Source organism: Oncorhynchus mykiss, chromosome 32, assembly GCF_013265735.2.
Source record: "Oncorhynchus mykiss isolate Arlee chromosome 32, USDA_OmykA_1.1, whole genome shotgun sequence".
Classification (NCBI taxonomy): domain Eukaryota; kingdom Metazoa; phylum Chordata; class Actinopteri; order Salmoniformes; family Salmonidae; genus Oncorhynchus; species Oncorhynchus mykiss.
The window spans coordinates 39,325,512-39,350,607 of record NC_050572.1 but is presented as its reverse complement, the minus strand read 5'-3'; the positions used below and the strand labels follow the sequence as shown (position 1 = coordinate 39,350,607).

General features: G+C 42.1%; 1 protein-coding gene across 4 annotated transcripts in view; it reads right to left on the bottom strand.

The window, feature by feature from the left end:
- LOC110487650 (histone-lysine N-methyltransferase ASH1L) overlaps window positions 1-25,096 on the bottom strand; it is a 49,391-nt gene that overhangs the window by 2,001 nt on the left and 22,294 nt on the right. For 3 of the 4 annotated variants that reach the window (XM_036971017.1, XM_036971016.1, XM_036971018.1), the window contains 14 exons: window positions 20,797-20,943; window positions 19,242-19,350; window positions 18,764-18,919; window positions 18,280-18,350; window positions 17,997-18,160; window positions 15,350-15,502; window positions 14,888-14,942; window positions 14,538-14,670; window positions 13,473-13,748; window positions 12,894-12,980; window positions 1,163-1,253; window positions 731-869; window positions 441-613; window positions 166-332 (listed from right to left, as the gene is read on the bottom strand). In XM_036971017.1, coding sequence (XP_036826912.1) covers window positions 166-332; window positions 441-613; window positions 731-869; window positions 1,163-1,253; window positions 12,894-12,980; window positions 13,473-13,748; window positions 14,538-14,670; window positions 14,888-14,942; window positions 15,350-15,502; window positions 17,997-18,160; window positions 18,280-18,350; window positions 18,764-18,919; window positions 19,242-19,350; window positions 20,797-20,943 — 1,921 coding nt within the window. The remainder of the gene's footprint in view (window positions 1-165; window positions 333-440; window positions 614-730; window positions 870-1,162; window positions 1,254-12,893; window positions 12,981-13,472; window positions 13,749-14,537; window positions 14,671-14,887; window positions 14,943-15,349; window positions 15,503-17,996; window positions 18,161-18,279; window positions 18,351-18,763; window positions 18,920-19,241; window positions 19,351-20,796; window positions 20,944-25,096) is intronic. The other variant, XM_036971019.1, reaches the window with a different exon arrangement.

Below are 25,096 nucleotides of genomic sequence, written 5' to 3'. Positions count from 1 at the left end.
AGTTAAAGAATGGTAGGCACATCAGTCATCACTAGTGCCTGATCCATCATCTTTGATACACTTCTCCGATTACACTAAATTCAATTTTACCTCAAACGAGCCTCACTAAAACTCCAGAAAAACACTTCAGTACAACCCCCAAGCCCTCCTCTTGGACCCTCTTACCGAGAAGTCTCTCTTGGGGGCCAGCCTCTTGGGGAAGTGGTTGAAGGCGTAGGGCTTAGTGCACACGGGGAAGCGGTTGCGGTGGATCTTGTAGAAGAGGTGCGCTGACTTGTCCAGGCGGTAGTCACAGATGTACACGTCCTGCTCCTTCACTCCCTTTGGCCGTCCTGAAAGAAAATAACACCACAGGTCAGTTTAGGTAATTATGTGTGTTAGCTCAGTGTGTGTTTATACATCTCCCTTACAAACTGTGTGCGCACGTGAGTGTTTCTCACCCTTGCAGTAAGTGTAGTGGTCGAGGACACAGCAGGTCCCGACCACGGCCTCCAGTGGGATGATCTCGTAGAGCGGCACGCGGAACAACTCGTTGTGGTAGAAGCGGCGCGAGGGCGAGTGGTGTGTCTCGTGGGGCCTGAAGTAATGGTGGCCAAAGGCAAACCTCTCACCCCTACAGGCCACACACACAAAATGAGACGAGAGAGTCAGAGACAAAAATACAGCAATGAAATCGCTGATGTTGCTCAGTGCTGGCTCAAAGTGGTGTTCCCTTTGTCCCATTCCTTACTTTTCGCTCTTCCAGAGTTTCTCGATGCGGAAGATGTCCAGCTTGTCCCTGTTGACATGGGACAGGAGGCGGTAGGACTGCCTGACTGGCTGGCCTTCTGGGGTGCGTCTGCTGTCCCTCATCAGGTACACACAGTCACCTGGACAGACAGGTTACATAACATTGTCATGGTTTTTATTTATAAAGCATATTTAACACACCCCAAGGTGCTATACAGCTATTATTCAATGTGGCAACCTGTGCAACTGGCACACAAACATACTAAAACATTGACTTGGCCTTATACAGTACATGGGCTTCCATCTGAAATGTCATTCTATTCCCTATATAGTGGCCTATACTCCTGAGCAGGGCCCTAGTCAAAAGTAGTGCACTATATAGGGAATAGGGTGCAATTTCACACACAACCATGGTTATAGTCCCCTTCCATACCTTGGTGCAGCAGCAGTTCGTCTCGCAGTAAACAGATGTGGTAGATGGAGCCAGACTGGGCGTAGCTGGGCTGGGGCAGCATTGGCACCTCCTGGAGCACCAATGGGACAGGATATCAGATGAAACAGGAAGATGAAATAGACAAAGCACTCATTTGACATAACCAGGGCTGTGGCAGTCATGAAGTCGTGTCAGCCGGAGATTATTTGCTCGACGGTCTCACTGTAATTGACCGTTAATAACAGTTTCTCAACTGTTTACACTCTAAAATTGGAACTTCAAACGCAATCACTGAAACCTGAAACTCATGTAACAAATCCCTAATCCAAGTCTGCAATTCTGCAAGCACAATTCCTGCTTTACACTCAGTTTTCGATTCTATCACACTTTTTGCAAAACACTACACACAGTTCTCTACATTAGGCACAACATTCAAAAATGTTATATTTTTTGTCCCTTTGGAAAGCAACGCCAATCACAATTGCCAAGCTCTACACACCAATTAGCAACACCCACTTCCCATAGGTGTAAACAGTATTTGCTTAATTGTTCACTTAGAAATCAGAGCTTTAGCACTATAAAAGGCCTCTCCTGTTTTGGAGGAAAATGGAAGTCAATGGTGAAGCTAGAGGTGAAGGAGTGAGAGTAAGAGGAAGACGAGGAAGGACAGTCATCTCAGATGAGATCAGGGACACATTGGTTGACCATGTGCTCAACCATGGATTGGGTATGAGGGAGGCTGGGCAGAGAGTTCAGGCCAACCTGAGCCGCTACACGGTTGCATCCATCATCCGTACATTCAGAAATTACAACTGGTAAGTTTACCTACCATCTCCACTATGCTCTTTATGTATGTATACTGTCATATACTGCAGTTAGACATATCAGTAGGCCTATGTTGCTCAGTGATTGTTGGCCAATGTTAATTTATATTTAAAGAAAATAGATTTTAGTTTACTGTAACCAATCATATATTTGTGGATCATCTGCAGAACTGAGAAACTGCCAGTTTTACCTAACCAATTGTGCTGTGGGTTTTTTTTCGCGTTATTTGTTACATAATGTTTCTGCCATCGTATCTTACAGCAAAAAAGAGCTTCTGGATATCAGGACAGCGATCACACACCTTGGATTAGACACGGCTTTTTCTCCAACAAGCAGGATGCACTTCAGAAACCCAACAAAGCAAAAATCCCCGTTATTGGCAAGAGAAAGGACACAGAGCGGGGTGCCTCGTAAAGATCCACGGACGGCGAGTGGGGAAATCTGTCTTTACCGTCAGTAGTACTTGACAACGTACAATCATTGGACAATAAATTAGAGATACGATCACGAATATCCTACCAACGGGACATCAAAAACGGTCAAATTCTTATGTTACACCGAATTGTGGCTGAATGACATGGATATTCAGCTTGTGGGATATACGCTGCACTGGCTATATAGAACAGCACACTCCGTCCGGTAAGATGGGGGGGGGGGTCTGTGCATATTTGTAAGGAAGTATCTAGATTTTGCATGCCTGAAGTAGAGTATCTCATGATAAACTGTAGACCACACTATTTGCCAAGAGAGTTTCCATCTATACTTTGTGGCTGTTTTTTTACCACCACAGACAGATGCTGGCACTAAGACCACACTCAGTCAGCTGTATAAGGAAATAATCAAACAGGAAACCGCTCACAAAGAGGCGGCGCTCCTAGTGGCCGGGGACTTTAATGCAGGGAATCTTAAAACAGCTTTACCTAATTTCTATCAGCATGTTAAATGCACAACCGGAGGGGGAAAAACATTTTCTAGATCATCTGTACTCCACACACAGAGATGCATACAAAGGTCTCCCTCACCTTCCATTTGGCAAATCTGACCACAATCGTATACTCGTGACTCCTGCTTACAAGCAAAAATTAAAGCAGGAAGCACAAGATCAATTAAAAAGTGGTTAGCTGAATCAGATGCTAAACTACAGGACTGTTTTGCCAGCACAGACTGGAATGTGTTCTGGAATTCTTCCGATGGCATTGAGGAGGACACCACATCAGTCACTAGCTTTATCAAAAAGTGAATTGAGGATGTCTACCCCACAGTGACAGTACGTAAAGTTTACATACACTTAGGTTGGAGTCATTAAAACGTGTTTTTCAACCACTCCACAAATTTCTTGTTAACAAACTATAGTTTTCGCAACTGGGTAAGGACATCTACTTTGTGCAAGTAATTTTTCCAACAATTGTTTGCAGACAAATTATTTCACTCATTGCATCACAATTTGCAGCTCATTGCATCACAATTCCAGTGGGTCAGAAGTGTACATACACTAAGCTGACTGTGCCTTTAAACAGCTTGGAAAATTCCAGAAAATTATGTCATGGCTTCAGAAGCTTCTGATAGGCTAATTAACATAATCTGAGTAAATTGAAAGTGTAGGCCTACCTTCAAACTCACTGCCTCTTTGCTTGACATCATGGGAAAATCAAAAGAAATCAGCCAAGACCGCAGAAAAACAATTGTAGACCTCCACAAGTCTGGTTCATCCTTATGAGCAATTTCCAAACGCCTGAATGTACCATGTTAATCTGTACAAACAATAGTACCCAAGTATAAACACCATGGGACCACGCAGCCGGCATACCACTCAGAAAGGAGACGTGTTCTGTCTCCTATAGATGAACGTACTTTGGTATGCGAAAAGTGCAAATCAATCCCAAAACGACAGCAAAGGACCTTGTGAAGATGCTGGAGGAAACAAGTACAAAAGTATCTATATCCACAGTAAAATGAGTCCAATATCGACGTAACCTGAAAGGCCGCTCAGCAAGGAAAAAGCCACTGCTCCAAAACCGCCAGAAAAAAGCCAGACTACGGTTTGCAACTGCACATGGGGACAAAGGTTGTACTTTTTGGAGAAATGTCTGATGAAACAAAAATAGAACTGTTTGGCAATAATGACCATCGTTATGTTTGGAGGGAAAATGGGGAGGCTTGCTAGCCAAAGAACACCATCCCAACCGTGAAGCACGGGGGTGGCAGCATCATGTTGTGGGGGTGCTTTGCTGCAGAAGGGACTGGTGCACTTCACAAAATAGATGACATCATGAGGTAGGAAAATTATGTGGATATATTGAAGCAACGTCTCAAGACATCAGTCATGAAGTTAAAGCTTGGTCGCAAATGGGTCTTCCAAATGGACAATGACCCCAAGCATACTTCCAAAGTTGTGGCAAAATGGCTTAAGGACAACAAAGTCGAGGTATTGGAGTGGCCATCACAAAGCCCTGACCTCAATCCTATAGAAAATTTGTGGGCAGAACAAAAAGCATGTGCGTGCAAGGAGGCCTACAAACCTGACTCAGTTACACCAGCTCCGTTAGGCGAAATGGGCCAAAATTCACCCAACTTATTGTTGGAAGCTTGTGGAAGGCTATCCGAACCATTTGACCCAAGTTAAACAATTTAAAGGCAATGTTACCCAATACTAATTGAGTGTATGTAAACTTCTGACCCACTGGGAATGTGATGAAAGAAATAAAAGCTGAAATAAATCAATCTACTATTTTTCTGACATTTCACATTCTTAAAATAAAGTGGTGATCCTATCTGACCTTAACAGGGAATTTTTACTAGGATGAAAAACTGAGTTTAAATGTATTTGGCTAAGGTGTATGTAAACTACCAACTTCAACTGTACATACCCCAACCAGAAGCCATGGATTACAGGCAACATTCGCACTGAGCTAAAGGGTTGAGCTGCCGCTTTCAAGGTGCGGGACTCTAAGCCGGAAGCTTATAAGATATCCAGCTATGTCCCCTGACGAACCATCAAACAGACAAAGTGTCAATAAAGGACTAAGATTGAATCCTACTACACTAGCTCCGACACACGTCTTCCGTGGCAGGGCCTGCAAACTATTACAGACTACAAAGGGAAGCACAGCCGCAGGCTGCCCAGTGACATGAGCCTACCAGACGAGCTAAATCACTTCGAGGCAAGCAACACTGATACATGGATGAGAGCGTCAGCTGTTCCGGACGACTGTGTGACCACGCTCGCCTTATCCGATGTGAGTAAAACCTTTAAACAGGTCAACACTCACAAGGCCGCGGGGCCAGACAGATTACCAGGACTTGAGCTCTGGGCATGTGCTGACCAACTGGCAGGTGTCTTCACTGACATTTTTAACCTCCCTGTCCGAGTCTGTAATACCAACATGTTTCACGCAGACCACCATAGTCCCTGTGCCCAATAACACTAAGGTAATCTGCCTAAATGACCACCGACCCGTAGCACTCACGTCCGTAACCATGAAGTGCTTTGAAAGGCTGGTAATGGCTCACATTAACACCATTATCCCAGAAACCCTAGACCCACTCCAATTTGAATACCTTCCAAACAGATCCACAGATGATGCAATCTCTAATGCACTCCACACTGCCCTTTCCCACCTGGACAAAAGAAACACTTACAGTGGGGCAAAAAAAGTATTTAGTCAGCCACCAATTGTGCAAGTTCTCCCACTTAAAGATGAGAGAGGCCTGTAATTTTCATCATAGGTACACTTCAACTATGACAGACAAAATGAGAAAAAAAATCCAGAAAATCACATTGTAGGATTTTTAATGAATTTATTTGCAAATTATAGTGGAAAATAAGTATTTGGTCACCTACAGAAAACCCTTTATCTTACTGAATGTTTTTCCTGGTCCTCTCCCGTTGGGTATGGGAAGTGTTACATACAAAACAAGTGTTAAAAAATACTGCATTTTGGAAATAAATGACAATGTTTTTGTTACTATATTGCATGTGGTGTGTTTATGTATATTTGAGTAGGTATACATTACTGTAACAATATTTTACAACCGGCTAAAGTGTAACACTGGAAATGCAAAAGGCATAAACCTACTGATGGGATATTCATAGTAGTTTGTGTTGTTGGTTGGTAGACAGATCTATTCATATGACGCGTTTCATTTTGATGAAAAAAAACAACAACATTTTGAATGCATTTTTGTGTTTAGAGTTTTGGGGAAATGGCCCAGAGATTCAGCAAATGTGTGTAAACAATTTTGGAAAACTGTAACAAACACATTTCGCATCTCCTGGCTTCCACACATACGGATGCAGACCTTTGGAACATTACATTAAAAAGTCTAATAAATCCATTTAATATAGCCTACAACATCACAATAAATCCAATTATTATTGGATAAATCTAAGTATTTTAGACAGGTCTAAAGAAACATGATATGAACAAAATGTCTATATCAGAAGAACAGAATAGCATACTCTTTTTTTAATATATATATTTTTTTTACCACAGGTGGACTCCAAATTAAGTTGTAGAAACGTCTCAATGGTGATCAATCAAAACAGGATCCACCCTTTGCTATGACCTCAATATCGAGTCTCATAGCAAAGGGGCTGAATACGTGTGTAAATAAGGTCTGTTTTGAATAGCATACTCTTGAGTTGTCCTTATGTTAGGCGCTGATATGGCTGTGGGCTACACAAAATTATTTCAGGCAAGATTTGCTTAGAATTCCATAGCATTCATTTGTATTATTTTATAGTATGAAAATACAATTGAACATAGCTGAATAAAATAGAAAATATATTTTCTTCAAAAGATTTCCAGGGGAGTGATGCTGCTAACTTGCTTAATTTAAAGTTATGATAAACGTTGGCCTATATGTTTTGATTTTTAATACATTCTTAAGCTGCATGATGCGTCTGATTTGAAAAAAGTTCCATGAAAGACATGAGCTCTGATTTGTTTCTTGTGCAGGCTGCACACACTTCATCTGTATCTCATTCACAATTTGACAAGCACTTAATATTCTCACCAGGCCTCGAATTTCCCAGGGACATCCCTCGTGTGGCCAAAATGCCCCCTAAAAAAAGCCTTTACTTTTGCGATCAAAGTGGCTGTTGTGCCCTTGGGCTGAATATACAGTGCCTTGCGAAAGTATTCGGCCCCCTTGAACTTTGCGACCTTTTGCAACATTTCAGGCTTCAAACATAAAGATATAAAACTGTATTTTTTTGTGAAGAATCAACAACAAGTGGGACACAATCATGAAGTGGAACGACATTTATTGGATATTTCAAACTTTTTTAACAAATCAAAAACTGAAAAATTGGGCGTGCAAAATTATTCAACCCCCTTAAGTTAATACTTTGTAGCGCCACCTTTTGCTGCGATTACAGCTGTAAGTCGCTTGGGGTATGTCTCTATCAGTTTTGCACATCGAGAGACTGCAATTTTTTCCCATTCCTCCTTGCAAAACAGCTCGAGCTCAGTGAGGTTGGATGGAGAGCATTTGTGAACAGCAGTTTTCAGTTTTTTCCACAGATTCTCGATTGGATTCAGGTCTGGACTTTGACTTGGCCATTCTAACACCTGGATATGTTTATTTTTGAACATTGTAGATTTTGCTTTATGTTTTGGATCATTGTCTTGTTGGAAGACAAATCTCCGTCTATGTCTCAGGTCTTTTGCAGACTCCATCAGGTTTTCTTCCAGAATGGTCCTGTATTTGGCTCCATCCATCTTCCCATCAATTTTAACCATCTTCCCTGTCCCTGCTGAAGAAAAGCAGGCCCAAACCATGATGCTGCCACCACCATGTTTGACAGTGGGGATGGTGTGTTCAGCTGTGTTGCTTTTACACCAAACATAACATTTTGCATTGTTGCCAAAAAGTTCAATTTTGGTTTCATCTGACCAGAGCACCTTCTTCCACATGTTTGGTGTGTCTCCCAGGTGGCTTGTGGCAAACTTTAAACGACACTTTTTATGGATATCTTTAAGAAATGGCTTTCTTCTTGCCACTCTTCCATAAAGGCCAGATTTGTGCAATATACGACTGATTGTTGTCCTATGGACAGAGTCTCCCACCTCAGCTGTAGATCTCTGCAGTTCATCCAGAGTGATCATGGGCCTCTTGGCTGCATCTCTGATCAGTCTTCTCCTTGTATGAGCTGACAGTTTAGAGGGACGGCCAGGTCTTGGTAGATTTGCAGTGGTCTGATACTCCTTCCATTTCAATATTATCGCTTGCACAGTGCTCCTTGGGATGTTTAAAGCTTGGGAAATCTTTTTGTATCCAAATCCGGCTTTAAACTTCTTCACAACAGTATCTCGGACCTGCCTGGTGTGTTCCTTGTTCTTCATGATGCTCTCTGCGCTTTTAACGGACCTCTGAGACTATCACAGTGCAGGTGCATTTATACGGAGACTTGATTACACACAGGTGGATTGTATTTATCATCATTAGTCATTTAGGTCAACATTGGATCATTCAGAGATCCTCACTGAACTTCTGGAGAGAGTTTGCTGCACTGAAAGTAAAGGGGCTGAATAATTTTGCATGCCCAATTTTTCAGTTTTTGATTTGTTAAAAAAGTTTGAAATATCCAATAAATGTCGTTCCACTTCATGATTGTGTCCCACTTGTTGTTGATTCTTCACAAAAAAATACAGTTTTATATCTTTATGTTTGAAGCCTGAAATGTGGCAAAAGGTCGCAAAGTTCAAGGGGGCCGAATACTTTCGCAAGGCACTGTAATAGTTATAATTCCCTTCTCCCGGTTGCCGTGCTCCGAAGCACCTCTCACTCACGTCTCTCTCAAATCTCAATCCTTATTAGCCAATGCCCCTCACTGGATCGAGTCCTTCTCACAGGCATCTCAGTGCCAAAGTAGGCTACAAGTGAAGACACACGTTGGGGATGCAACTGCATGTGTCACTCTTATCAAATTCTAAGGCCATATTGAAGAGGTAAGAACTGTCCACATTTAGCCTACTTTCGTCAGCCAACAAGATGCGTAGGCCTAACGAACTGCAGAAGCACTAGCCTATGTCAATCTACTGTCCCCCATAGTACAGAAGTTGACCTATTCTATTGGGCAACTTGTCCTTCTGTGAGAGAAATAAATATCCCCGACGTAATATAACCCCTCACATAAAAAAAAACTTTTAAAAGCCATTAGAATGATGGAACAGATCAGAACATTTAACTTAATGTTGATAAACTATTAGGCTATTTCGTCACATTATAAGCGCAGCAATGCACACATGGCAGTAGGCTATAAGCGTGAATGTTCCAAAATGCAATCAATTCGCGGGAAAACACTTCTCAAATATGACCGCAATTGTGATTATACATTTAATGCTTTATTATTAAAAAGGTGCATTTTTTATCTTGAAACTCATGCACCGCCTATGTATGCCAGTTAGGCTCTATAAGAGTTGTATATCAGATTAATGTGCTTAGTTTTAAGACATTATTTGGCTACCATATCAAAACATATAGGCCTATAAGCTAGGTTATATGAGGTGTCCGACTATGATTTGAAAAAGTCGCAAAAAAAGGTGTGTGCTGTTTCTTGCCTTTCTGCACACATTAGACATCACTCACAAGCGATAATACATTCATTCACAAGTGATGGGCTAATCCTGCCACCCATCAGACTATTCTTGATTTAATATTGTCTTCACATTTACTAAATAATATATGTGTGAAATTTGTTTTGATTTAGAATGGACCATTATCAAACACCTGTCAAAAATACATCTATGTACTTAGATAGCGAATGGAGAGCGCTTTTCCCATGGTTTATTTTCATGCCAGCCAGGTAGGCTATACTCCTGTTGTAAAGCAAAGAAATGTGCTTAATATGAGCATGAGCTCATGAACTTTCATTGTATTTGATTTGATATTCGATCACATTTGCATTGATGTCAGAGTGATGAGGGACAAAAGCAGCAACCCAAACATAGGCACAGTCACATGCATACATACACGTACACATGGATTTTGTGTTGTAGATATTTAGTTGTGAAAGTACCTGTTGTGAATGTTTTAATTTGATACAGTGCATTCAGACCCCTTGACTTATTACACATTTACATTACAGCCTTATTCTAGAATTGATTCAATTGTTTTCCCCCCCTCAATCTACACACAATACCCCATAAGAATTTTTGCAAGTCTATTAAAAATAAACTTAAACATCACATTTACGTAAGTATTCAGACCCTTTACTCTGCACTTTGTCGAATCACCTTTGGCAGCGATTACAAGACGCGAGTATTCTTGGGTATGACGCTACAAGCTTGGCACCTGTATTTGGATAGTCACTCCTGTGTTGTCTTGGCTGTGTGCTGAGGGTCGTTGTCCTGTTGGAAGGTGAACCTTCGTCCTAGTCGAAGATCCTGAGCGTTCTGGAGCAGGTTTTCATCAAGGATCTCGCTGTACTTTGCTACGTTTCCTACTTGCTACGTTTGCTACTTTGCTAGGTTTCCTCCAGACATGACCCTTTGCATTTCAGGCCAAGGAGTTCAATCTTGATTTCCTCATACCAGAGAATCTTGTTTCTCATGGTCAGAGTCCTTTAGGTGCCTTTCGGCGAACTCATGTGCCTTTTACTGAGGAGTGGCTTCCGTCTGGCCACTCTACCATAAAGGCCTGATTTGGTGAAGTGCTGCAGAGATGGTTGTCCTTCTGGAAGGTTCTCCCATCTCCACATAGGAACTCTGGATCTCTGTCAGAGTGACCATCGGGTTCTTGGTCACATCCCTGACCAAGGACCTTCTCCCCCGATTACTCAGTATGGCCGGGCGGCCAGCTCTAGGAAGAGTCTTGGAGCATCTACGGACAATTCCTTCAACCTCATGGCTTGGTTTTTGCTCTGACAACTGTGGGACCGTACATAGACAGGTGTGTCTTTCCAAATCATGTCCAATCAATTGAATTTACCACAGGTGGACTCCAAATTAAGTTGTAGAAACGTCTCAATGATGATCAATCACCCACCACTGCGACCTGTATGCTCTAGTCGGCTGGCCCTCGCTACATATTCGTCGCCAGACCCACTGGCTCCAGGTCATCTACAAGTCCATGCTAGGTAAAGCTCCACCTTATCTCAGTTCACTGGTCACGATGGCAACACCCACCCGTAGCACGCGCTCCAGCAGGTGTATCTCACTGATCATCCCTAAAGCCAACACCTCATTTGGCCGCCTTTCCTTCCAGTTCTCTGCTGCCTGTGACTGAAACTAATTGCAAAAATCGCTGAAGTTGGAGACTTTTATCTCCCTCACCAACTTTAAACATCTGCTATCTGAGCAGCTAACCGATCGCTGCAGCTGTACATAGTCCATCAGTAAATAGCCCACCCAATTTACCTACCTCATCCCCATACTGTTTTTATTTATTTACTTTTCTGCTATTTTACACACCAGTATCTCTACCTGCACATGACCATCTGATAATTTTTCACTCCAGTGTTAATCTGCTAAATGGTAATTATTCGCCTACCTCCTAATGCCTTTTGCACACAATGTATATTGACTATTTTTTTCTCTTTTTTTTCCTACTGTGTTATTGACTTGTTTATTGTTTACTCCATGTGTAACTCTGTGTTGCTGTCTGTTCACACTGCTATGCTTTATCTTGGCCAGGTCGCAGTTGTAAATGAGAACTTGTTCTCAACTAGCCTACCTGGTTAAATAAAGGTGGAAAAAATTAAATAAAAATAAAAACAGGATCCACCCTTTGCTATGACCTCAATATCGAGTCTCATAGCAAAGGGGCTGAATATGTGTGTAAATAAGGTCTGTTTTGATTATTTTGAATATATCCATAATAAATACAGATATAAATACAATAGAGTGTCGAGTACTAATCAGCAAGTTTGGTAGGCTACTAATGACCATCAGCAGGATCAGAGCTTGGCAGGAATACAATCACCATAGCAGCCCTAGACATCACCACCTTTAGCTTTTAATTGAACAATGTTCATGCCTGGAACAAAAATGTTTTTGTCCCAAATGGCACCCTATTCCCTGATACATTTACAAGCAGCAATCTGCGAATGGTAGATAGTGTACATTTTTGGACTTGTAAATTACTCATTATATATCCATTGATTCGTCAAGAATATAACATAGAAATGCCTTAGGAGCTTAGTTTGACTGCCATTCCCCATCAGAGCCCAAAATATTAGCTTTTACTACTGCCTTGCAGGTAAACGTCATTGTTCTACTAAGAAATTCAGTGGGTTACGTTCTCCGTTTGTACATATGTTGAAGCATGCAGAGAAATATGACGCAACCACAAAAAAATTCTAAAATGTCTTAAAATCAATAGAGGCCATTATTTGAACTCAAACAAGAAAAAATTTACTTTGGATTTATAATGAAATATTGCCCATTCACATTTCATAAGTTGCCCGACTACAATATTTTAGCTTGATATGTAAATAAATACTGTTTTCATTTTTGGATGTTTACCTGCCTATAATACCTACCCACTGGAGTGTGCGTAGATCACAAGCCCATAGTAGGTCAATAAGGTGAACTGGCAAGCTAGTTAGCCACAAAGAATTGGTAGCTGGCTACCCTTGGAAAATGGGCAGCTAGTCATCTACTTTGCATAACATTCGTTTGAAGTTGTTTATGACTGTTAAACTAGATGGCTAGCTAGATTATCATGTTCAGTGAATGGGTAGGTGCAGCATGTCATAACAGTAGAGGGAGTGCGATTGCTTCTAAAATGTAATATTTGATTCACACTCGCGTCCTCACAAGAACATGCTCAAGAGAACATCCTCTGAGCATGCACTCGGAGCATAAGTGTGGAGCACAGTACTATGCGTATAGAGAAACACCCATGGTTGGTTTAGACCACGGGGTGCGGTCGAGGTTGGGTTAAAGAGGACAACACTCACCCTGTCCACAGGTCGGGGGTCGCACTGATCACACAGGTAGTGTTCCACCTCCGCCTCAAGCCGCATGCAGTCAAAGTGCTGCCACACCTGAGACAGACAGACATCACCGTTTACACTGACTCACACCAGGATCACAGCCAAAACTAACAATTTATAATAAGAGTGCCATACTAAGAAGTCTCTCACACAACCAACTCCTGCTTTCAAAACATTGCTTCCACAGACAAGAACAAACACTCACCATTCACTCTGAGTCATCAGGCAGGTACCACTACATTCAACAAGCCTGGAATCCAAACGGAGTATTGCTTGGTTTTACTACTAGAGTTACTGATATTCAGTTGTATCTATATTCAGTTTGGATTCCAGGCCAACATTCAACGACACAAAAATGAGCCGGCAGTGTTGGGCTGTGTCCCAAATTCACCCTATTCGCTATAAAGTGCATTACTTTTCACAAGGACCAATAGGGCTATAGGAGACAAAACTAGGCCATTGGACTCTGGACAAAAGTAGTGCACTATGTAGGGAATAGGGTCACCATTTGGGACTCCATTCTCCAGACGCTCTCTCTCTCACCATGCACTTCTCACACTGGATCATCAGGCCCTCGTCTTTGTACATGCCGCAGATGCAGCGGATGATGTCATCGTCCTTGTCGTGGGAGCCCGGCCAGCCCCCTCCGTGGTGGTGATGTGCGTGGTCTCGCTCCAGCGAATCCGAGCTGTCCGCTTCGCTGGCCGTCTCCCCAACGATCTCGTCGATCTGGACGGCAGCCTCGTGGCGAGCTCCGTAGTAGGCCTTCCTCAGCCGGCAAACATCCCTCCCAACCGACGACTTCCGCCCGTAGTATTTCTGCCAGGATGGAAGGTGCACAGGGCAACAACGTTGAGAACTTGGGAAATACAGTGTGTGTTGTAAAGTGGAGTCAAAGACCAGCTCCCATGAAAATAATAACAAAGCTACCTAAATAAGCTTGACCAGGCTTCCAATATCCCACTGGGAATTCTAAGCCCTTGCACAAGGATACATTTTCCCTGGGGTTCATTGCAGACACTGAGGGCCTTTGGACAGCGGGGTCAAATTACTTTTAAGGTGCACTTCATTGACGAGTTCGCTGACAATGTCATGAAAACAATGCACGCGTCGATGGGGCAGAAGTCTGTGTGTTGTTATGATTCTAGACTGTCAGAGAGCTAGCAACAATGACAAGAAGCTGCCATGTGGGGAATTGTAGGGGCCTCAATTCAGCTCTTATCTTGTTATTGATACCATGTCTTGTGTTTTGACCATGTGGTGTTTTGACCTGCCCAAAAAATTGCTAGCTAACCAAAAACATTAACATCCTATTTGAGCGGCAACAAGAATCTCATTGTGCAAATGTAAGATTTGGAGAGGAAATATAATTGACAGTGTTAACAATCCTTTGGACTTTTAACCAAAAACGCCTGTTTTGCTCCTCGGTTTTGCACACACATCAGTTTTGCTGCTAAACAACCCACCTGACTAGCGTTAAGTACCCTTCAGAAGATTCCAGTGGCACTTACATCCTGCACAGTAAATCAAAGATACCTCTGTGCTTGTGTGTGTAAATGATCCGTGGCCGTGTATATCCCATAGGGAGGAGGATTGTGGGAGACCCACCTCTGCGTTGCGGAACACTTTGAGCATGTCGGTGTCAAAGGCCTCCACAGTCTTGTAGTGCCCTGTGGTGATCTGCTTCTCAATGGTGCTCAGGTCCAGCGGGTCGGACACCTTCTCATAGTACTGCATGTTCCTGGGGTCAAACACACACAATGAGTCATGGGTGAGAGCCAAAACTGGGCCTCTTGTGTCATGAATCCAAACATGATTGCAATGGTTGCAGGAAGCGATAAGAACATTGAGGGCGTTCTGACCTGGATAAGACAAAGTTTTGCACAATGCACTTACATACAGTAAACATGGGTGAAAGCACTAGCATGCATATTGAAAACAAACACGCAAACGCTTACCGCTTTCTTGAAGGTAGGTTGACCAGCGGAGCAGCGAGGGTCTGACCAGCTGAGTCTACGGACAGAGATCGACGTTTTATTACATTCAGCAGCCTTATTTCCTTTCACTGTTATAGGGCATAAATGTACTCAGGGGAAAATGTGTCTTTGCTAATTTGAATCAGATGTACATCAGTAGACGTTTGTAGAGGCAAAAGCCACACAGGTAAGCCAGATGTAGTGGTCCGTACAAGCACGTGGACCGAGTCCTGTTGAGATTGGGTTGCATTACAGAGAAGTGTTGACTTTATACCGTCTTAACCATTCGCTTGAATTAAAACCCGGTTGACCAGAAGTCTCTCTGAATACATCAGAGATGGCAATGAAAGTTTGTCTAGAGACTAGGGAGTTGATGTGAAGGAGTACAGTACACACGAGTGTGTGTGTCAGCGAGTATTGCATGTGTGTGTGTGTGTCACTGACCCTTGTAGCTGGTGATCATGTCACAGATCTCTTTGAAGATGTGCGCCAGGCGGGCGGTGCGGGTGACCTCCGTGTTCTCCTCGGCCGCCGCCAGCCTCCGCGTGCGCACCGACCGGGACGTCTGCAGCGCCGAGAACTGTGTCAGGAACACGTCTGCGACGACAACGTGACAAACACACACACACACACACACAGTCAACAAGCCATCAAAAACATTGACACCGCATACAAAACATACCCATTATATGTAAGCAATAAGCCACAAGAGGCAGTGCTGTATCATGAATAGTTACAGGTAAATGGCGTTGTTCAGCCCAATGTAACAGCAGAGGGCCAGTCAACCCATTTACCTGTGTCTGTATTCATGATACATCACTGCCTCGTGTGCCGTATTACTTAAATATAAAGGCTGTTTTGCTTTTAGAAAAAATACATTACAGTACCAGTAAAAAGTTTGGACACACCTGCTCATTCAAGGGTTTTTCTTTATGTTTTACTATTTTCTACATTGTAGCATAACAGTGAAGACATTAAAACTATAAAATAACACATGGGATCATGTAGTTAACAAAAGTCTTAAATCTAAATATATTTTAGATTCTTTAAAGTAGCCACACTTTGTCTTGATGACAGCTTTGCACACTCCTGGCATTCTCTCAACCAGCTTCATGAGGTAATCACCTGGAATGCATTTCAATTAAGAGGTGTGCTTTGTTAAAAGTTAATTTGTGGATTCTCTTTCCTTCTTAATGCGTTTGAGCCAATCAGTTGTGTTGTGACAAGGTAGGGGTGGTATACAGAAGATAGCCCTATTTGCTAAAAGACCAAGTCCATATTATGACAAGAACAGCTCAAATGAGAGACAGTCCATCATTACTTTAAGACATGAAGGTCAGTCAATACAGAACATTTCAAGAACTTTGAACGTTTTCAAGTGCAGTCGCAAAAACCATCAAGCGCAATGATGAAACTGGCTCTCATGAGGACTGCCACAGGAATGGAAGACCCAGAGTTACCTCTGCTGCAGAGGATAAGTTGAAATGACCAGCCTTTGAAATTGCAGCCCAAATACATGCTTCAGAGTTCAAGTAATAGATATCTCAACGTAAACTATTCAGAAGAGACTGTGTGATGCAGGCCTTCATGGTTGAATTGTTACAAAGAAACCACTACTAAAGGACACCATTAAAAATAAGAGACTTGCTTGGGCCAGGAAACACAAGCAATGGACATTAGACCAGTGGAAATCTGTCCTTTGGTCTGATTTGAGATTTTTGATTCCAACCACTGTGTCTTTGTGAGACGCAGTGTAGGTGAACGGATGATCTCTGCATGTGTGGAGGTGTGATGGTGCTTTGCTGGTGACACTGTCAGTGATTTATTTAGAATTCAAGGCACACTTAACCAGCATGGCTACCACAGGATTCTGCAACGATACCCCATCCCATCTGGTTTGCGCTTAGTGGGACTGTCATTTTGTTTTTCAACAGGACAAATACCCAAAACACACCTCCAAGCTGTGTAAGGGCCATCTGACCAAGGAGAGTGATGGAGTGCTGCATCAGATGACCTGGCCTCCACAATTACCCAACCTCAACCCAATTGAGATGGTTTGGGATGAGTTGGAACGTAGAGTGACGGAAAAGCAGCCAACAAGTGCTCAGCATATGTGGGAACTCCTTCAAGACTGTTGGAAAAATCATTGCTCATGAAGCTGGTTGAGAGAATGCTAAGAGTGTGCAAAGCTGTCATCAAGGCAAAGGGTGGCTACCTTGAAGAATCCAAAATATTTTTACATTTGTTTAACACTAACTACATGATTCCATATTTGTTATTTCATAGTTTTGATGTCTTCACTATTTTTCTACAATGTACAAATAAATACATACCCTTGAATGAGTAGGTGTGTTCAAACTTGACTGGTATTGTACATATTTTCTTTAAAACCTTATTTTGATGAGTAAATTATAATTATTTCACCAGAAGATATAGTGCAGACAAATCTGGTTGTTAGCTATTTCACTCTACAGACGTGACCCAAGTTATTAATAATTTTTGCATAGTTGTATCGCCTAGGCACCGTTCACAGTCTATGTATGGTGCAGAGATTGAAATTCCAAAGTAAAAAGTGTTCCGGGGTCAGACAGGCAGACAGCGAAGCTTATATTAACCCCCACTGTACCTAACTAAATGCTAGGCTGGAAGCAAGGATAAATAATGTGCTAGCTGAGATAAATACAAGAGATGAATTTGGACAGCAACATGATACTCTTATGGGAGAGGCGCAGTGATCATTTTCAGATGGAACTGTTAGCGGGCATAGTGTGCCTGTGACGGCAAATACAGCATGGTTTGGAACGCTGCTTAGCCAATCAGCATCCAAACAACCAGTTTTATAAAATCAGGACTAAACTGCGGAGTTTCCCTAAAAGCTTTGTGGCACTAATATCATCACAAGTCTATTGTAAGCAAAGGAGGAAAGATCATACTAGTGTTACAAAACTTTTTGGAAAACTTACCTCTGGTACATTCCTGCATATAGAAATAGAATGATTATTCTATTCATTCTAGTTCTGTGATTCTGCACACATGGCTATGGTCCCCTGATTCCTCGCTCACACTCGCCTCTGACTCCTCACATACTGACCTGACTTGATGTTTCCATCGTCGCGGATGACTCCTCCCCAGCGTGTGTAGATGGACAGGCCGCCGCTGGCCTCCCTCTCGCCCTCCCTCTTCAGCAGCTCCTGCTTCTCCCTCATCTTCTCCCAGTTCCTGAGCAGGAACACCCGGTGTTTCAGCACAAAGTTTCTGAGCCACGGAGAGAGAGAGAGACAGAGCGGTGAGTATGTGTGTTGGCGTGTGCATGATGGGGAGAGTGGTTGAGTGTTTGGCACGGGCGCGCAGTGTGTGTGTGTGTGTGTGGTTACCTCTCTCTATTGGACATGGGTTTCATGAGAAGGTGGGGATAAAACTTGCTGCTGTCACTTGATTCCTCCTCCTTGGGAAAAGAAGGGGAGAGTTAGAGATATGAGTACTGCTGATCATATGCCTCTGTTAAGTCCACCCATCTCACGATTCATGTCCATTGTGTAATCTTTTTTTTATTATAGAACCTTCCACACCACAAAAACATCCTTTGAAACAAAGAACCACAGTCCTACATAGACACTGCCCCTTAAAATAAACCTAACCGGGTAGGAGACCGCACTCTAGGTTACAGAGCTAAAGAAAAAGCAAAAATTGGACTGATTTAGGATCAGAATATGTCTTTGTGCATTATGCACCGTCCGCTGTGTAAAAACAGCCGACAACGGTAAATATCAAAAGACCCATTTACGGCAGCAGTAACAAGACACCTGATAACCTTTTTTCTCTGACATTTCCTCCTGCCTCACTCCCCCGCTCCCTTACACGCACTCGTTTTTTCAGCTGGTGCTTGGACTTGCGTTTCTCCTTGAGTCGACCCAGTCGCCGTGCCCCGCCCGTCTTCCCAGGCATCCCGTTGAGTCGCTGACTCTTCCCTCCAATGATACCCCGGCAGCCCTCAGAGCCACACTTACACACTTGCTGGAGAGAGAGAGAGGTGGGGGGCGAGAGAGAGAGTAAGCAGTAGTAGGAAGGAGAAGGTAAGAGGAGAGAAGGTCAAGGTATGAGGTGATACAAAGGAATGTGTGTGTGTGTGCCAGGAAAAGGGAACAATGGGGAGAATTTAGATCAAAGATCGAAACCCAGTTGAGCGCTCTTGGATGGTAATATAACTAAGAGAGAGATGGGGGTAGCCTGGTCCCAGATCTGTTTTTGCTAGCTTGCCGTGGCAAAAACAGATCTGGAATCAGGTTAAGTTGGGTCTGTAACTGAGAGAAGATGGTTGATGTGCAGCCACACCCACCTGCTCTTCGGTGTTGAAGGAGTGGAAGTTGTAGTCGTAGGTGAGCTCCGTGCCGCTGCTCATGTCCCTGAGGGCGAAGAGGCCGATCCTGTACACCCCATTCACCGACCTGAAGGAGCAACAGACAGGAGGGAAGAGAGTGAGCGGAAGGGAGAGCTCAGATTTTCCCAGGCAGGCTTTGAACTTGAGCATAGGGCACAGCCTGAGCAAAGAACTATGGTCAAAAGTAGTGCACTATATAGGGAATAGGGTGCCAATTTGGCAGCATTCTTTCTTTATCTCCCTGCACAGTACAACAGTGTAGGCTGCACTTTCCCTTTGCCGTCTAATTTAAAAGCAGTTTCGGCACATTGTCTCTGGGCACTAGTACAGCTGTGTCCAAGGCCCCAGCTACCACGCCGTATAATCGCTCTTCTGTGACAAGATGGATGACTGGCCATGCTTCACACTGGAAATTCTCTATCCCTGTAGAATCTCTTATTCGAGGCCTGCTCCACACCACAGCAGAGACAGAGTTGTTAGATCGGTGTGTCCTAGTTTACTGACTGGATGTTCACGAACGGCAAGGAAGAAAACAGGTCTTTTCTCAACAGCCGTTAACTGTTTTTACCGTCTATGTTCAGGCCCTTTTGGGATTAAACAACACTTTCAACAATGAAAAAGCTATTTTATCAACTTCAACTGTCCTCCAAGAGTTGCTGAAATTCCTCTTCACTTAAACGGTGGGATGAACATGTTAAGGTCCCATTTGCCTTTTCATTCAACCCAACCAGACAAACGATAATAGTTATGCATCTTAGAGAAGGAACCAATGATTCAGATGCCTGCTTAACCAGGTCTACAACTGTCTTGCTTGATCTGACTGAGGTGTGCAATCCTGTAATAGTCTGAGGGTTGGCCAATTGGTTTATCTCAGTGAAAGGGCTTTAAACTGTTTAGTGTGGTAAACTCGGGCATAGTCCGGACGACGTGATCTTATCAGGTTATCGTGACAGAAGCAGACCATTAAGTGGAGGGGGTGAGGGGATTTAGGTGCAGATTTACAAAGCGTCTGCACCAGTATTAAGTTACCTCTCAGCAGTGAAAATCTAAGCGACAACTGTCTGTTTCACTTCCTTTCAATTCCATCTCGTAACCTTGGTTTTACCTTGTGTTCTACCTTTCATGTATTGTTCCCTGTCAAAAATAACAAGCTTGGTAGACACTTAGTAAATCATACTATTGTGTGTTAACGGACTGTCTTCTGGACTAGAGAATTAGCTCCTCAACATTAGCCAAAGAGGCAGTTTCCTGGAAACAGATTTAGCCTCGTCTAGGACTAAGAAGCACTTTTAATGGGAGAATATCCATTGAACATGCTTTTCGGTAAAGTAAGTACTGTGTCCGGTAAACCGTCCCTAGCTGAACCCCAAGCACTACTAGAGTTGTCATGTGTGGCTCAGTTGGTAGAGCATGGCGCTTTCAACGCCAAGGATAGTGGGTTCTATTCCCGCTTGGGCCACCCATACCAAAATATATGCACGCTAAATGGCATATTATTGTCCTACTAACTCACCACTTCTGCATCTCACAGTTGGGTTCACAGCTGTGGTTGATGAAGCGGGCCTCGTTGCCCATCCGGTAGCTGTCGATCACCATGCCGCTGTCCAGGTTCAGACAGTATTGGCCGCTGTGGGCGAAGTACTGCTCCATCATGCGACTTCTACAGGACGGGGAAGAGGGACAGAGGGACATTAAAAGATAATAATACTATGCAGCGTTTAGGAACACAGACTGACACTACAGAACCAGTTAAAAGTGCACAAAAATAGAATCATGATTTAACGGAAGAATACAATACATTTGGCCGCAAATCCTTCCCAACTTACACTTAAGTCAAAATGTCTCTATATTATATTATATAATAATAATAATATATTGCTCTATATTCGGCTGGCACTAAGGAGGCGCAAGGGCCTATTTATATAAGGAATTTGGAGGGCAGAAATTAAATATTAAAGCATTCAACCTCATTAAAGGCGTCAGTCATACACAAGTTATACTTAAATCCGAACTGGTTCTATAGCAAACATTTATTCCGATTACAACCTCTCACTTTCGGTTATTTGAAAACGAAATCTCCAAAATGTATTTTTTCCCCTGATGTTCTGATTCCATGGCACATGTTTTATGAATTGACACGCAAAACAACACCGTATTCAACTTAGAATTTTTCCATTTAAATGATTATACAAAATTCTTGCAACCAATAATGTTATTTCTATGGGGGATACAACATTCACAGCTCTGCAGATTTTGCTGCGAAGAGACAGTCATTTTATCATTTATTTTGGTACTCGTTTTTAGCTAGCTCGTTTTTGGTCACAGGTCCAGGAACGGCTGAAGAATTGCAACATTTACCTGGTGCTAACTCCGCAGAAAGAAATACTGGGTGATTTGAAAAGTCAGTCAATTGATCAAGAATATAATAACACTTTTAGACAAAATGTTTTTCATTTGAAAATCTCTAGAAACTATTAGACTAGAAGGGTTCAGAACTTTTGTGAAACATCACAGCACAGTTTAAAAATATATGGCAAATAGAAATCCAATATGGATAGAAGGGAGGGGTTTAATGGAGCTGTAGGGTACGACTAATAACAAGATAACAAAAGGTAAAATATACTGTGTCTGTAAAATGTATAGATTCAGAACTTTAATTTAATAGCACAGTTATAAATATCTGGCAAATAGAAATCAAACTGGACGGACATCAGAAATAGATGGGAGAGGTGCAGGTTAGAGGAAGGCCAGGCCTAAAAACAAACAAAATATAACAATTGTAAAATACATTATGTCTGTAAAATGTATATATGTATCAGCTGGAAGTAGAAGCCTAAGTGCTGTTGTTTACTAGTTTACTCCAATTAGGGGAGGGGTGGTAGGGTTTGTGGGAAATATATGTATGTGGTTATGTGCAGGGTTGGGTAAATTACTTTCTAAATGTAATCAGTTAGTTACGCTTACTACTTACCTATCCAAAATTGTAATCAGTAACTTTAGGTTGGGTAATCCAACCTAATCTGATTACATTCAGTTACTTTTAGATTACTTTCCCTTTAGGCATTAGAGGACAAAAATGTATGTTACCAATTGAACGACATCTATTGAAGGTTAAAATTGACATAGCTGGCCATATATGGATGTTACATTTTATAATATGGGTTGGTTATGTACAGTGGTTCCTCCTTTAAAAGTTGAGAGCTTACACCGTGGGTTTTAGAGGTAATATGTGGTTTAGTACGGTTCCCTGCGTCACCACTTCATTGCACCAGACCAGCGCAAAGGGGAGTTAGAGCACTGATTATGCTTTTGGTTCCTACTGTGTCTCTAAAAATGAATGGGCGACATAAACCGAAATAGAAACTGATAATTGTGCACGACTTCAGTATTACTTACTAAAACTGTTGTTACACTAAGGTTTTTATTAGGTTATTATGACTATTTTGCTCTTACTGTAGGCCACTCCCGACCGGTCACGTTGTACAGCGCCTGAGTGGTGCAGCGGTCTAAGACACTGCATTGCAGTGCAAGCTGTGTTGCTACAGATACTGGTTCAAGACCCATGCAGGTCTTGACTGGGAGACCCATAAGATGACTTAAGGTTTTTCTCCCTCTAAAAATAGAACTAAACTGGCTTTATTTACAAATTAGTAACCATGTCTCACCCCATTTCCAAGAATGACCTTTTTCTTGCTAATTTTACATTGTACACGTTGTACAGCACCATATTTTCAGTTCCCAGAAACCCAGAATGTTTTTCATTTTCTTTGGAATAGAAACACGATAACATTAATCAAATAAATCCCAAACTCTAAAAGTAATTAGAAAGGTATATACAAATTATTTGTGACATTGTGTTTACAATAAAGAATGTAAAAAATAACGCTTTGTTTTTATTTACAGTAGTGATGGACAGCTGGTGGCATTTTGACAAACAGTTTTTCAAACACTTGTAGCCCGATTAGCAGGACAATACTCTTTATAGCCCGGCTACTGTAGGTATGAACATCCCCTATACCTGCAATGTATTCAATGCTTAAGGACTCTGAAGTGTTACATTACTAACTCAATTGTTGCTGCTTACTGGAATATACTCTTTCAAACACACGGTCACGTTGTACAGCTCCATTATGGCTATTAGCAGGGCTATATTTTGGCCTTTATGGGCGGCGCACAATTGGCCCAGCATTTTTCTCCCTCTAAAAACAGAAATAAATGTTTGCCTTTATTCAGATTACAATATTTCGTTGTTTTTTAAAAAACTAAATAACCTCCAAAATAAAGTTATATATTATCAAGTTGATGACACGTTCATATAGCCGGCACCTACATAAAGCTGAGTGACACTCATTCATGGCTTTGGATCAAAAAAATTCAGTACCAACATTCTTTCTGATAGTCTTAAATAAAGAAATGTGTTGGTTATCCTGACCTAGCCACCATGTATAGTATTATAAAAGCCAATGACGGGCTATTAGCAGGACAATATACCTTCAACACCTCTCTGTATTTTGATACTTTCCGGAGTGGATGGGGGCTCCCGAAGCGCAAAATGCATTACTGCATATGCAGGTTCGATACCCGTGCCGGCCGCCACCAGGAGACCTCTGAGGTGGCTTTTGGTTTTAATTTAAAATCCTCTATGCAATAATTGGCGGAGAGTCACATATTTTTCGATATACTGTAGGTCTACCGTAAAAGACATGAGTATCACTAGTGTTGGGTAATGTGCTGTTAAAAGTGGTGTAGCATATTGAAATTAGAAGCAATAGCCTAAAACTATTTTAGCACTTTTTCTTGCTGCTCTGAGATAAGCATAGGGACTGTTCTTGATAAATCAATGAGATTTTTATTTTCACCAAAACTCAGTTTGGGTATTGGTTAAATATATTTGTTTTAATTCTTATTTACAAGGGCAGCCTACTCCTTCCTCCCCATCGGGGAATTGAACCCCGGTCTCCCGCGTGCCCTGCCCGCACTACATTGGGATTCTTTAGCTAAATAGCCCAGTACTGTACTGCCGGCCGTCACATTGTACAGCGCCATATTTTCCATTCCATCCTAACGGAAACCCAGAGGGGTTTTCGTTTTTCTTGGAATAGAAACACCATAATATTAAGCAAATTATTTAAGTACCAATCAAAAGTTGACACCTACTCATTCCAAGATTTCATTATTTTTACTATTTTCTACATTGTAGAATAATAGTGAAGACACCACAACTATGAAATAACACATATGGAACAAATTCTTATTTACAAGGACAGCCTACACCTTCCTCCCCGTCGGGGAATTGAACCCCGGTCTCCCGCGTGCCCTGCCCGCACGACATTGGGATTCTTTAGCTAAATAACCCAGTACTGTACTGCCGACCATCAAGTTGTATTTTTCCTCGCTCACTCAAGGTTAAATGAAAATGGAAATCTCCAAAATATTGTTACTTTAAAAAAAAGTGATTATTATTCATTAAATAAGAAGTATATAAAAATCCCCTTAGATATTCTCACAGATCCTAATGGATACTTAGATACTAATTTAGAATCCTACAATCCTCTAAAAATGTTATTATTGGCAGAGAGTCACATCATTGAAAAAAATGAGTATTGGTTTCACTACAATTAGGGTGTGGAAATGTTATGCCCCTTATATATTAATTTAGAATCCTCTTATGCTGTATCCTATTCCCGATTGTCACGTTGTGAAGCATAATATTTTCCATTCCATCCTAACGAAAACCATGAGGGTTTCGTTTTTCTCGGAAAAGAAACACCATAACATTAATCCAATTAAGCCAAATTTCTTCAGAACAATCC